This window comes from Carassius gibelio, chromosome A1 (assembly GCF_023724105.1).
Source record: "Carassius gibelio isolate Cgi1373 ecotype wild population from Czech Republic chromosome A1, carGib1.2-hapl.c, whole genome shotgun sequence".
NCBI classification, from domain to species: Eukaryota; Metazoa; Chordata; class Actinopteri; order Cypriniformes; family Cyprinidae; genus Carassius; species Carassius gibelio.
In genome coordinates, this window is record NC_068371.1 from 17,155,268 (window position 1) to 17,170,242 (window position 14,975).

Sequence of the window (14,975 nt, forward strand, 5' to 3'; positions counted from 1 at the left end):
ACTGCAATATATATATTTATATATATATTCCTTTCTGTGGCTGATTTAATAGTTTAAACCTTGGAGATATATTTCTGTAAGTGTTTTAATAAACAGTGAGTCTATGCCCAATGGTTTAAGACAATTACTGTTTTTGTTGTATGCACATTTGATCTTTGTTGCAAAAATGCTATGCAAGCAGTAGAACAAATGTTATAATTTCACTGCTATTCTATACAAATGTATGTCTCATTTGAATAGAATTTCCTCATTTGTATATTACTTAAGATATGTACTGTATAAAAAGAAACCAAATGCATAAGCAAACTGTAATGTTAATCTGGTTAAACTAAACATGTTGTAAATGTGAATGTAATATTCATGTATATATTTTCTCTTTGTTTGTAGTTTTACCAAAGGAAGCAGAAGAACAATCACCAGTAAAGTCACTAAAGTTACCAAGACTGCTTTCTGGGGTATGCAATCTGTTAAGCTTGTGCTCAAGTAATGCAATTGGTTAGAACAGAATACCCTGTTCTATAGATTTTTTGTCTGTTGTTTGTGTGATTCCTGCTGGCACAGCTGTGAACCAGATAAACCCACCAGAAGACAGTTAGTTCAATTTATTATCCCAATGCTGGCAGACGTAGTTGTCTTTCTAAAACAACTACTTTAGATTTGTATTTAGTTTTCTTCTTTTTTTGACCACTGAAATCCTGTTTCCGCCATGATTTTATTTGATTTTTTTTAAAGTTAAGTGTCACCTTTTTATCTCACAATTCTGACTCTTTTTCTCTCTCTCTCTTTCAGATTTGGGAAATGTCAGGATTCAGAATTTAAACTCAAAATTCAAAGAAAAATAAATACATCAAAATTGTGAGAAATTCAGAATAGAAAACAAACTTGCATCTCACAATTCATTTTTTTCACCACAGAATAAAAATAATAATAATGTGGCATTTCTTGAATTGCGACAATTCTGACTTTTTTCTCAAATTTCGAGTTTTTATCTCGTAATACTGAAAAAAAAACATCAGAATTATGTGACAAATATGACCTTTTTAATTTTTTTCTCTTGTGAAACAAACTCACACACCACAGAAAAACAGCATCTGAAAACAAAAACAAATTGTTCTACATGAGCCTCACAGCTACTGTTTAGTGTATGAAATATATGATGTGGATAAATTCGATCTGACATAACCGTGATTAAACCTGCATCTGATGGATGTGACACATGCAATAAATAATGTTAATTCTGACATGCACAAAAAATCAAATCAAAACACGTCTTCAGAAGTTGAAGGTGTCAGTGAATCTGATGGTTTTGGGGATGTAGGTGAGTCTCACTGAAGGGTCACAGTAATTCATACTCCTATACTTTGGTGTTTCTCCTTTTGAAAGATGACATGCGTTTTCATCCTTTGTTTGTTGGTCCTTCATTTCCACAACCTTCAGCTCAGATGAAATCTGCCCATCAGAAGCACTAACGATGAGGTCACTTGTATCGTCTGAGTTCTTTAGTACTCCAGGTTTCTGTAGAATCTGTGTGTTCATCTCTAAAGTCTGTCTGAGAGTTGTTTTTGAGTTCATGTCCAAACAAACCTCAGGAGATGAACCGACTGAGTCCAGATGCATCTTGACTCCATTGAGACACTGATGTCCTGATCTTTCCTCAGCTTGACACTCTTTCAGAGTTGCATCAGAAACACATGCATCCTTCATTTCTAGACTGAAGGTCTCACTCAGCTCCTGAAGTCTGAGCTCTTTCTGTCCTGCTGAGTCTTTGTCACTCGCTCCTGTAGTTTGATTCCAGTGTTCTTGTGAATCAGTTGATTTGTTCTCATCTTGATTTATTACTTCTTGTGAATTTGGTGGTTCATTCTTGTGTTGAATTAGTACTTTTTGTGAATCTGATAGGTTGTACTTGTGTTGCTTTAATGTCTCTTGTGAATCGGTTGATTTGTTCTCATATTGCATTTGTGATTCCTGCAAAAAAATGGATTCATTCTTGTGTTGCTTTAGTCCTTCTTGTGAATTGGTTGATTCATTCTTGTGTTGCTTCAGTACTTGTGAATCAATTGATTTGTTCTCATATTGCTTTAGTGCTCCTTTTAAATTCACTGGTTCATTCGTGTGTTCCTGTAGTGATTCTTTTTCGTTGCTTGATTTGTTCTTTTGTTGCTTTAGTGCTTCTTGTGAATCAGTTGGTTTGTTCATGTGTTGCTGTAGTGCTTCTTGTGAATCAGTTGATTTATTCTCACGATGCTCTAGTAGTTTTTGTACATTCTTTGATTTGTTCTTCAGTTGCTTTAATCTTTCTTGTGAATCAGTTGATTCATTCTTGTGTTGCTTTAGTGCTTCTGGCACATCATTTGATTTATTTTTCAGTTGCTTTAATCTTTCCTGTGAATCAATTGATTTGTTCTCATATTGCTTTAGTTCTTCTTTTGAATTGGTTGGTTCATTCTTGTGTTCCTGTAGTGATTCTTGTTCAATGTTTGATTTGTTCTTGTGTTGCTTTAGTGCTTCTTGTGAATCAGTTGGTTTGTTCTTGTGTTGCTTTAGTGCTTCTTGTGAATCAGTTGATTTATTCTCTTGATGCTCTAGTGGTTCTTGTACATCATTTGATTTGCTCTTCTGTTGCGTTAGTCTTTCTTGTAAATCAGTTGATTCATTGTTTTGTTGCTTTAGTGTATCTTGTAAATCAATTGATTTGTTCGGGTGTTGCTTTTGTGGCTCTTGTGAATCAATTGATTCATTCTTTTGTTGCTTTAGTACTAGTGAATCAATTGACTTATTCTCATATTGCTTTATTGTTTCTTTTGAATCGGTTGATATGTACTTGTGTTGATTTAGTGCTTCTTGTGAATCAGTAGATTTGTTTTTGTATGGATTTAGTTCTTCTTGTGAATTGGTTGATTCGTTCTTGTGTTGCTTTAATATTTCTTGTGAATCAGTTGGTTTGTTCTTGTGTTGTTTTAGTGTTTCCTGTGTAACAGTTGATTCATTCTTGTGTCTCTTGATCTTGTGTGTCAAATCATTTCTGCTGTGCTCCGTCACTAGAGTCTCAAATCTCTTGATTAAACTGCTAAACATGATTCTGCCTGTCCGTCTGTTGGTTTGTGGTTTCTTTATGGTGTTGCTCTCTGCTGCTGTAAATCTCTCCAGCATGTTCTGAACCTTGGAGGTTTTTCTCTTCATCCCAGGTCTTGAATCAGCTCTCAGTCTGCTCGTGTCTTTAATATGCCACTGTTTTGTGTTCAGAGAGCCCACCTCTCGTCTGCGGGTGAGTGCTGGCTTCGGCACACTCCTCAGAAACTTAGATCTGAGCAGCTGGAAGGCAGTTAGACGTGGACCGGCTCTTCCTAAGGTTGCTGACGGAGAGTTTGGAAGGTCTTGGTTTTGGTAAAGCAGAAGATTCTCCAGAATGGCCCTGACCTCCGGATGTGTTGTGCAATCCAGGATCAGCTGTTTCATGGCTCGCCGATCCAGGGTTGAGATGATGGAGAGCTGCTGCTTATCCCTCTGAGCTCTGTGGAATAAAAGTGTTTTCTGTGCACTCAGAAAGGAGTGACAGAACTTATATGTGACTTCTTCTGTACAGAATAAGAGTGAACCAGCCAAAGGGAAGAGTTTATGACTAGTTATGCAGTGAGATCACCTCAGCTTAGGCATACATACAAATAATAACTGTACTATGAATGAGAAGAAAACAAAACAAAACAGAGGTGTGGTATATGTTAGTTATGTGCCATTATTTCATTATTTCATTACTACTATTTCTATTTTCATTTTACCTTTATTATTATTATTACTGTTATTATTATTGATATTACTGTTGCCGTCAATGCAAAATATTATCATCATCGCCATCTTTATCATTTATTATTAATATTGTTATTATTGTTATTGTTATTAATGTTATTATATTATTAATGATATTACGATTGCTGTCGATACAAAATATTATCATCATAACCATATTTAGTATTACTATTGTTATTGTTATTATTGCTGTTATTATTGTTGCTATTATTTCTGATATACATTTTATTATTATTATAATTATTATTGATATTAGCCTACTATTTCCGTCCACACAAAATATTATCACCATCATTTAACATTAGTATCACCACTGTTATTGTTATTACTGTTGCCGTCCTCACAAAATATTATTATCATTATTATTATACATGCTATTACTATTTAAATACTCCTACTTCTACCCATTTGTCATTTCTGCTTATTTTTCATTACTGTTACTATCATTGTTGGTTTTGTTTTTTGTTGTTGTGTTCACCCTATGTTGAATGTTTTTGCACTCCTAATAGGAAGAAAAAAAAGGAGAGAGATCAGGAAATAGACGTTATCCAGAATTATTACCACAGTTAGTTAAAAGTCTTTAAGATTCTATAGGGAAAATATTTCAAGTACATAAGAGTCACTGAAGAGATCATAAAAAAGACTTAAGATAAATCTTTAATCCGTCAATAAGTGTTCAAGTTAAGAGAACTCTGTGAGTGTAGACATCGAACATCACTTTGACCACACCCCCTTTCTCCTAAACCCCACCTTCCATAGATATAACAGCCAACCCAGTGTCAGAAAACATGATTGACAGACACAGAGCATATCTGATTGGCTAAATAGACTCAGTGCCGTTTTCATAATATATAGTGACTTCATGTCATGTGACTTCATGTGTCACTTCATTGTTACTACAAAAACATCACAAAAGTCTGGTAGATTTTTTAAAACTGATATTATGATAAATATTTCATGTGCTAAACACGCTGAAAAACTGATAACATTATTTTATTAGAGTAATGATGTTGAAGCAGCCAGCTGATAATATTGAAGGATGGTAATACTCAAAGAGCTTTTTATTTACTAGGTAAACATGAGTTACAGCACAGTTAAGAGTTTGGTGCCACCTTGTGTCAGTCACATATAAGGTTATTCATATTCACAATATATCTGATAACACTTCACAATAGTTCCATTTGTTAACATTAGTTAACTACATTAGTTAACATGAACTAACAACTAGAACATGAACTAGAAAATAATTTTAAAGCATTAACTAATCCTAGTTCATTTTAATTTCAGTATTCACGGTGTAGAAAATTATTTTTCTAAGTTGTAAATAAAACAGAGGCTGTAGTTACTGAAGTACATTTTATAGTTTTATATAGTTCAGTCTTTATACTTCTACTCAATGTTTTACTTGCCATTTCTTTGCATTTATTTAGGAAATTTATTAACTTCAATTAAAAAATGAATAAATCCTACATCGATATTTTTGTACTAATACATAATTTAAATAAAATGTTTCATCTGTTAATATTTAATGGACCTGAGATAACATGAACTAACAATGAACGGTTTTATTTATTTTTATTAACTTATTTTAAAATGTATAATTTCTTAGACATGCTCACAGTGAATTCATTAAATAACATTTACTAATAGAACCTTGATGTAAAGTGTAACCGAATATATTGATGTCCCAATTCATAATTCTTTTCAAATGTTCACGTATAATCTCTTGCAGAAATAGCACTTTTATTATTTTTGTATATTTTCCAAATGCTACAGGTTTAAGATAACTAAATTGCCTAAGTCCATTGAAATGTGGGATTAACTCGAAGGTTTGTTAATAAAAGTGGTGGCACAGACATCAGCTTTACTTCTCTACTGCCGCGGCTCGGTATAATCGTCCTCCCAGTTCTTCCAGTTTTTGTCTTTTGTCCAAATCCTGATAAAGTCCAGCGGGAACCTGGTCGATCCCGTAGAGCAGCCCGTAAAGACAGCCGGCGATCAAACCAGTCGCACTGCTCTCACCTGAATAAACATTCACAGTGGCACACAATCTGACTGTCAAACACACACACACACAGTGAATCCACATAAAAACTAAAGGCTTCTGATTAAACGACTGATGTTTTATACACAAACAAACTCTGGATCAACTGAACCAATCTCTTAAAAAAATAAAGTGAATTAATATCTTTTTAAACTGATTCTGTCCCAAGTACAAACTGAGCAGCTGATGTTTCTGCTGTGATCCATGTGTTTCTGAATGGTTCCTGACCTCCGTGAAACATGGCCCGTTTGCACAGCTCCTCCCAGCTGGATCCGGCTGCCAGCAGAGCGTCGTACGCAATCATAGGTGCATCGTGACCCCTGCGTCCGGGACAGCCCTCTGAACTCCAGCGCTTGTACATCTGAACACAAATACACGGCAAAGATGTATTGATCAGGGCCTGTATTCACAAAACATTTTTCTTACCACTAAGAGTTCTGCTATATAACAGTAAAAGATTTTAGCTAAGAGTTTTCTCTTAAAACCTATTCATAAAGCTGCTGAGACTGGCAACGCCTTCGCTACATTTATAGAACTAAGACAGAAATTTAACTTAGGAAAAGAACAGTATTACTATTACTTACAAATCAGGAATTCTTTTAAAACCACAATTGGAAACAAAGATATTGCACAACCTCCCCCAATTCTAAAACATATCACCACAATTAGTAATTCATCAAAAACACACATCTATAGACTCTAAAATAGTAGCACCAGTTAAACAATGGGAAAAAGATCTCAATATCAACACAAACGATGAATTTTGGAAAACAATTTGTAGAAACATCCAGTTAATTCAGAATAAATTTATACACAGAACACGCATAACACAGCGTAAGATGTTTTAAATGGGACTAGTAACTTCTGATAGATGCACTAACTGCAGTGTAAATACACCAGACACTTTCCTTCATGCATTCTGGCTATGCCCTCCAGTTCATCAGTTCTGGATAAATGTCGCTAATAAAATATCCAATTTCTTTAAAATTACAATTAATGCACTCCCATTATTATGTCTTTTAGGTGACACATCTCAAATTAACCCTCCCCTTGAACATTCAAAACCTCTGCTATAAACAATACTACTCAATTGGAAAAATAAATACCAAATATCAATAACACAATGGCTACATCTATTAAGGGATCACATTATTAAAGAGAAGCAATCGTTAGCAAATAAAAATCATCTATACAAATTTAATCAAATTTTCAGTTCATTGCTCTCACCCTTAAATATTGATTAAAACTAGCTAGGTAGTCGATGTCTCAACTTAAATCTTGGGTATACTAAATGGATTAATAATAAAGAAGTGCAATATGCATAATTATAAATTATTTCTATAATAAATAATCTCTGAGTATTATTAAAGACATCAATCGTGTATACATATACCTGTAAGTGTTTATATTGTGATCTATAAGCTATATTATTTGTTTTACATGTAAAAGCTGCATATTATTATTATTTATTGTTGTTGTTGGTAAGGATGGTAGTAGGGACGATGATATTTGTATTGATATTATAAAACCATTTGTATTATTTTCTTTAATCTGGGTCAGGCAACTATTCTGGGTGCTGTCGGTGGGTATGACTAGCACGTCCTGTCGGCATATTCATTAGTAACCCGATTCATGGATTTTCTGGCCTCTCATTTTTACCGCCTTTGTCCCAATTGTAGGCTTCTGCTATGCAAAATAAATGTGTTAGAAGGATATCTGTGCTGGATGTGGTGTCTCTGGCTAGGGAGCTAACCAGTGCACGCTAGGGTCCAAGCCATAGATTACCTAAAAGGAAAAAAAAATAAAATAAATGGACTTTGGTCCTGTCAGGTCACAACCAGACTAGGGGAGCCGGGTCTGGAGGTGCCTGTAATGGTGCCATAGCATATTTTACTGAAGAAGACCCAGCAAAACATAGAAGCTTAACTGATGGGGTTGGGTGATGGGGGGAGCCAGGTGGATCGGTGAATCCGAGGGAGGTGTCTTTGTTGGAGAGGTCTTTTGGTTGTGCTCGCTGGCAGTAGAAAAATGCCCCCCAGGCATAGAGAATAATGTCCTAAATTATGGTATTAGTATTATTATTATAATTACAGTACTGCCACTACTACCACCGTTACTATTATTATCATGTATATTAGTATTACCACTATTACCACTACTATTGTTACTACTATTGTTATTTTTGTTTTAATTATTATTATTAATAGTAGTATGTATACTACTTTTACTACAACACTGTCACAATTATTATGATTTTCCTAAATTGCCTCTATCTACATCACTAAAATTTCTCATTGTTTAAACCTACCAATGTACCTGCATATATCACTATATTGATATTTATATCTAGTGTTTTATTCTTTGTTTTTTTGTTTTTTGGGGTGTTTTGTATGTTCCTCTGTCTTCTGTATGTGTATGTATGACATTGATATTTTATCTTGTATAAGATACAATGTTTTAGCTTGCAATAAAAAAATAAAAAATAAAAAATAAAAATAAATAAATAAAATGGGCCACCACCTCCAAAAAAAAAAATACTAAAAATAAATAAAAATAAAGCTGCTGAGATAAACTTGTACTAAGGAATGAAGAGAAGTCTTAGAGAAAGGGCGGGGTTGACCTCGTTGCTTTGGATGATGTTAGCGTGCTTACTAACTATGCACACAGTGATTGGCTGATATTCTCTGACAGAGATTTATTCATGGAAATATTGTAGAGCAGATGTTGCCATGTACAAAGATTTAAAAATAAAAATGTTGCCACATTCAAATAAAGATTTCAAAATGCAGGCTAAGTGTCACTAATTAAACAAGTATATGTCCATCTAATTGTCAGCCTCTTACATGTGTGCTTCTCGTAAACAGTTAGTGAATATGTATATAAACAGCCTTTTAATAAACAGAGTAGAATAATCATGGCTGATAGTAATACATGCAAAAAAAAAAAAAAAAAAAAAACTGGACATAAGAACAGATGTTACTTCTTGCCCAACTGGTTAATGAAAACAAGGATATAATCAAAGGAAAATTTAGAGTTGGGATAACCTCCCAAACCAAGGTGATACCTTTTTGAAAGGTCATTATCATCAAATGTTTCTAAATTGTTTACATTCAGAGACAAATCGCGGGCAACAGCCACTTTAGGATAGTTTGTGGTTTGATCTTAGTGACTTAGGACTCCTATTCACTACTCTTAACCCTTCACAGATTTAAGAGCTAGTTTTCGAGCTATAACGCTTTGTGAAACAGTCTTAGAGCAAAAATTTAGGATTCCTAAATTTAGGATTGACACAGCCATTATTTTTAAGATTTTCTCCTACGTTGGCGAGTTATGAGCTACTTTTAGCCTTAAGATGTTTTGTGAATACAGGCCCAGATCACCGTGAGCACAAGTACTCATGATGAGTGACTTCTCCAGTAGTTTAGAAATTATGATAGAACTAGTCAATTATGACAAAGTTGAAGTTATGAGATAAGTCATAATTATAAGCTAAAGGGCTCTATTTTAACAATCTAAGGGAATGGTCTAAAGCGCAGGTCCAAATCCACTTTTGCTAGTTTAACGACAGGAAAATGGTCGGCGTGCCCGGGTGCATGGTCTGAACGGGTTGTCCCTATTCTCTTCATTAGTAATTGATGTTTTCTGGGTGGAACGTACAATAAACCAATCAGAGTGACATCTCCCATTCCCTTTAAGAGGCAGCTGCGCTTATGCCATGGCGGATTTGCTATTTGCAAGGCGGAATTTGTGAGCGCAAAGACAGAACACGTCTCCAGAGATGAAACAGAGCTGCTTGTGCGTGAATAAATAGGTAGCCTAATTCTGATACAGGCATTTTTATATTCATGTAGCTTAAACAATAATCTTTTACAATTTTATCTTTTATTGTTTCATAGTTAAAAATGTTTAAAAAAAAGTGATAATTATGTATATTAATTATATATAATATAATTTTGAGATACTAAGTCAAAATGATAAGATAAAGTAAAAATATGAGAAAGTCCCAAGTATGAAATTATTAGATAAAAAGTAATTATTATCATAAAGTCAGAATGGTAAGATACTAAGTCACAGCTAAAAGATAATTATCAGGTAAAAAGTCAAAATGATTTTGAAATACTAAGTTATAGTTACAAGATAAATTCAGAATATGAGAAGATAAATTAAGAGTTAAATTGTCACCACTATTAAACAAAATCTAAATAACGAGAATAAAATGGCACAATTATGATACAAAAAATTTGAGTTTTGGAATACTAAGTCATTAAATAAAGTCAAAATACATGATAAAATTTTTTTGGGGGGTCATAATTATGACAAAAAAAATCAAATTAAAACTGAAAATTTCTGATTGTGACTTGTGTCTGTCTGTTTGGTGAGATTAGTTAATGTGATTAATCCAAAGGACTGTGGTGCGATAAATGTGTCTGTCTGTGTATGTTTTACCTTGTCTGTCTCTTCAACATCATATCGGTCAGGGAGTATCGGTTTACTTTGACCATCTTCTATTCCTCTCTCCTCCAGATAAAACTGCCATTTGGCCTCAAAGTAAAACCACTTCTCCTGATATTCTAGACCACAGAGGCAAATGCATTGTCAAGACTTTCTGTCCTTTTGTTCTTTTTTTTCAGATGTTTATTACATTTATAAACCTCTGATCTACTCACCTGCCATATGTCGGATAGTTTTCCTGCAGTATTCCTCCGCTTTGGGAATGACCGTCATGAGGTCACGACCCCAGCTGACCAGCGGTTTACCCTGGATGGCATATGAGGCGAAGAGAGCCGTACACAGAGAGCCCAGGAACCCTGCACACAGAACAAGACACATCAGTAAAAGACTGACTGAGAACAGATGGATGTTCATATGATGAAGCAGGAGCAGATGAGGCACCTATGGGGTGATTGTGGGTCATTCGGCCCGTCTCTATGCTCACTTCAACCAGATTGTCCAGCCGCTCGGGCTGCCAGTAGCGCATACCCACACACATGGCTTTAGTCGCAGCTCCGTGACCAGAACCTGCATGTACAACAACATGCAGATCATTAACTGAGTGTTTCTGTCATTAACTGATCACAGATCAGAACTGGAATACCGCTCGTTCCTGCAGTTCTACACAATTCCGCCCCTTGCTTTTGCGTTGATTCAATGTTTTTGTTTAACATGATCATCAATTTAACACATTTTACCATATTTCAGTCCAGCATATTGAGCTCCATTCAGAACTGAATCGAGAATGTCTTTGAATTGCAATTCGATTTCAGATTTTGAATTGAGGGAGCAAACAGAATTGCAACATGACTGTAACAACTCAGAATTAAAATCCAAAATGTTGTGGCCAGTGCAATTCACATTCAAACCTACTGAATGAATTACCCCATTCAGTTCCTCAGTGTGATTCACAGTGAGAGTGTGTGTGTCCCATCTGTACCTTTCTCATTGAATGGTGTGTGCCAGGCTAACAGGAAGTTGTGTGGCTTGAGGTTTACGCATCCCTCCACAGTACTGGGCTCTGGAACTCGGCCCTGCAGACGCACCATGGCCTCCACATAGAGCCGCACCAGCTCCCGGTACAGATCCTCCAGACACCAGTAATCTAATGAGACATGATCAGATCCTCAGGCGCTTTGAGCATGTGTGGCATCCACAGGAGCAGTCATGTGTCAGGACTAATTTAGCCGTGATTAACCGCAGCTGATTAGAGTGTTTATGTGAGGTGGATGTTAGGCATTCTGAGGGCATTAGTGCTCCTCTGGGGCTTCGAAAGCAAACAGATGAAGGCCAGATGAAAGCTTGTGTGTCCATGAACCAGCAGGAGCTGTTATTAGGTCTTGGTAAATCCTGCAGATTCAACATAATCAATATGAGACAAAGATACAGTCTCCAGTTTGTTTCATTTGCGGTGGTTGTTTTTTGTCTCTGCAATCAAATTGTGTTGCGATGCGGATGAGTTTACAGAGGCATTGCATGCAGAAAAAAAAAGAAAGAAAAGAAAAAAGTAAATCGTGCATGACTAATTATTTCCCTTGTTTTAAGTAAGTCGTTGTAATTAGCTCTCTTTTTTTTTAAGTAAGTGCATTTATGAGAATGCGGAAAGGAATTAGAATGAATATTTTATGAGGGTCAGAGGAACTAATTATTATATCACTTTACGTAAAACAAGGGAACGAATAAGTAAATCAAGTGCAAGTTAAAAGAAAATTATGACATTGCGACAAAATGATTGTAAGGTCATAATTGTCTTTTGAACAAAGTTATAAGATAAAAATAATGATATAAGATAAAATAAAAGTATAAGATAAAGATATTTTGTCATAAATATGCCTTTTTGTAGATTGTAGATTTATTTAAAGTCATTGTACCAAATGATATATATATATATAGCTAATAAAAGTTGTATTTGTCTTGTATGTCAAATCGTGTGGAATGTGGATAAGAAGTGCTTTTGAAAAAATGCAGTTATTACATAGAAAGCTATAACTGACAAAATCAAAGTCAAAATTATGAGATAAGATATACAAGATTATAAATGGATAATTATTGACAAAGTTGAAATGATGTAAAAAGTTGAATTGATTTGTGTGTAGATAGACTGTGGCACTGTGATCCACTGACAGTCATCACGACCCTCGTGAGCTTTGAACTCAATCCAGCAAAGCGTGAAGTGGCTCGTTCGAGCAGCAGGAGCCAGTGTTGTCTGCGGTGAGGACCGTGGTCACTATTAGGGTCTATTTCGGGTCTACTGTGCCGGGAATGAAGCGGTTTGGTGGTACTGCTGGATTACAGCTCTCTTGGACCTCACTAAAGCTCATGTTATTTACGACGCTCCCAGAGATTAGCGTGTGTCACGGATGCAAACGGATCGCCGTGACCCGCAGCTCTATTCTGGGTTCGTTATCAGGCTGTGTGTGTGAGTCATGTGGAGGAAAGCATCCGAGTCATGTCTGTGTGAGGAAAGATTGCTGTATTATCATCAATTCACATTTCAGAGGGAGTTAGTGAGGGTCGCTGTGGCCAGAAGAGGGATTTACATGGATTCATCCCTATTCTGAGAGCAAACACAAGCGGAAAGAGCTTACACATGGACTTAAGTGTTACATTTATAGATATGGAACAAATACATTCACATAGTGTTCTGAAATGAGAATGGAAAGTTTCACAGAATTAAGGCAAAAAATTTTGTAATGTTTTTTACTTATCCGGTTAAAAGTTTTGGCATTTGTACGTTTTTGAAAGAAGTCTCTTCTGCTCACCAAGGCTGCATTTACACGATCAAAAATACAGTAAACAAAAATATAATATTATAACAAATTAAAATAACTCTTTTGTAAATTAACATATAAAAAAAATAATTTATTCCTGTGATCTCAGCTGAATTTTAGCATGATCCTTCAGAAATCATTCTTATATGCTGATTTGCTTCTCAAGAAACGTTTCTGATAATTTTCACTGTTGAATTCACTGTGCTGCGTCATATTTTTGTGAAAACCGTGATACATTTCATTTTCCAGCGTTCTTTGATGACTAGAAAGATCAAAAGAATAGCATTTATTTGAAATATTTAGATAAAAAGTCAATTATGCCAAAAAGTTAAAAATTATGAACTATTAAGCCATAATTATGTGATAGAAATTGAAAATTATAAAAAAAAATTATAAAATGTTATTTTATTTTAGAATTAAGACTTTTTAATCACATAATTTTGACTTGTATGGATTAAAGAAAGATATAAAAAATAGGTATTATTAAATACTGTCACAAACAGAAGAAAGGACATAAATATGAAAATCATGAAAGAAACTTGTAAGCATTTATTTTAAATGTTAATCTTTTGTGACATTGTAAGTCTTTACTGACGATTTTGATTAAACTTAATGCATCCTTGATAAGTAAAAGGATTAATTTCTTTAAAAAAAAAAAAAAAAAAACTTTTTAAGGCCTAGTGTATATAGTTTTGTTTCGGTCTCCCTCACCAGTGATCAGGGCCTCTGCAGTGGTCATGTGCATCAGCACTCCGTCACTGAGCGGCCAGTTATCAGCGTCTAGCTTCAAGGCTCCAAGACCCCCGAGAGTGGCCAGTTCCTGCTGAATCTGTTTCCCTGAGATACACATTTCCCACCGGCCCTTGCGGTATCCCAGGGCATCTCCCACTCCTCCGAGAACCAGAGCAGCCTGGAACTTTTCCATGAATGTGTCAGAGATCCTACAGCATCAGACTGAGCTCCTCAACGGCTGGAGGTGACTTTCTTCAGCGCAGACACAACAGCTGTACGTGTGTGTCTCTGGAAGCCCTGCCCACTGTTTACTGCTGCATGGCTTCATCATCTGAACTCGCTCCAGGCGTTATCAGCAGCTCTTTGTGTGGCGGTGCTGAGCTGCGATCAGGTGTCTCCTAAAAAGGCAACAGCTGTGGCACCAGGGTAAGAGGGTCACTCATCTGCTCCAGGACACTCAGAGCGGCACATTACTGTCCCACACACACCAAACACACAAGATCTACTGAATAATTATGCAGCTTATACTCCAGCTGGAGTCTATTCTATATTGTATGTACACATATTTGCATTGATTGGACTGTTCTCTGTTGATCAGCCTTCTCGCAGACCACGACTGGCTGATTATGTTCACTGCCTGCAACACTGTTGGTCAACTATTTTTCAGTCATTACCATCAGCAAGTATGAAACAATAGGAAAACAAAGCCAAAACCCAGATGTTTTAGGAATTTAGGAACTCCCAGTCACGACATTATGGTGACCCTAGTTTTTTGTGATTATTTATTAGTGTTTGTTATTCTAATCAGAATGTAATGATATGCTCTTTCTTTTCGGCTGAACTCCTCCTATCACATGACTCCAATCGTAAAGCCTACTTTTCACAACCCTGTCAATTCCAGTTTCCTCATTCACTGTCACTCAGAAACATGTTACAGAATTTAAATGGGTTGCAAATGTTGTTAACTTACCAGTTTATCAATTTCTATTTACATTTAATCATTTAGCAGATGCTTTTATCCAAAGCGAAATGTGCCATGACAAGTCTCAGTTAGTTTAGCACAGAACACGTAGCTATGTTTTTTTTCTTACTTGAACCACAGCATTAATATAATAATAGTGGAGAATGAG

At 35.5% G+C, this 14,975-nt stretch overlaps 1 protein-coding gene across 2 annotated transcripts; it reads right to left on the reverse strand.

The window, feature by feature from the left end:
• Nucleotides 1-990: 990 nt before the first annotated feature.
• On the reverse strand, nt 991-14,198 carry adprhl1 (ADP-ribosylhydrolase like 1). Of its 2 annotated transcripts, XM_052555675.1 has the most exons (8): nt 13,825-14,198; nt 11,283-11,447; nt 10,745-10,870; nt 10,519-10,659; nt 10,298-10,422; nt 6,080-6,212; nt 5,676-5,829; nt 991-3,514 (listed from the first exon to the last, which is right to left on the reverse strand). In XM_052555675.1, the coding sequence occupies exons 1-8, from the start codon at nt 14,036-14,038 to the stop codon at nt 1,273-1,275; spliced, it is 3,300 nt and encodes a 1,099-aa protein (XP_052411635.1). In that variant the 5' UTR covers nt 14,039-14,198; the 3' UTR covers nt 991-1,272. The 2 variants fall into 2 exon arrangements, with proteins under 2 accessions (XP_052411635.1, XP_052412362.1); XM_052556402.1 differs by lacking the exon at nt 991-3,514 and having other exon boundaries at nt 4,447-5,829; nt 13,825-14,173.
• Nucleotides 14,199-14,975: the final 777 nt, after the last annotated feature.

Bases quoted from the DNA above. Each gene is read 5' to 3' on its own strand.
- adprhl1 (XM_052555675.1), bottom strand. From the start codon at position 14,038: ATGGAAAAGTTCCAGGCTGCTCTGGTTCTCGGAGGAGTGGGAGATGCC. The intron at 10,660-10,744 runs GTGCCTCATCTG...TTCTGTGTGCAG, and splicing joins GACCCACAATCACCCCATAG to GGTTCCTGGGCTCTCTGTGT. The intron at 5,830-6,079 runs GTCAGGAACCAT...ATGTTTATTCAG, and splicing joins ACGGGCCATGTTTCACGGAG to GTGAGAGCAGTGCGACTGGT.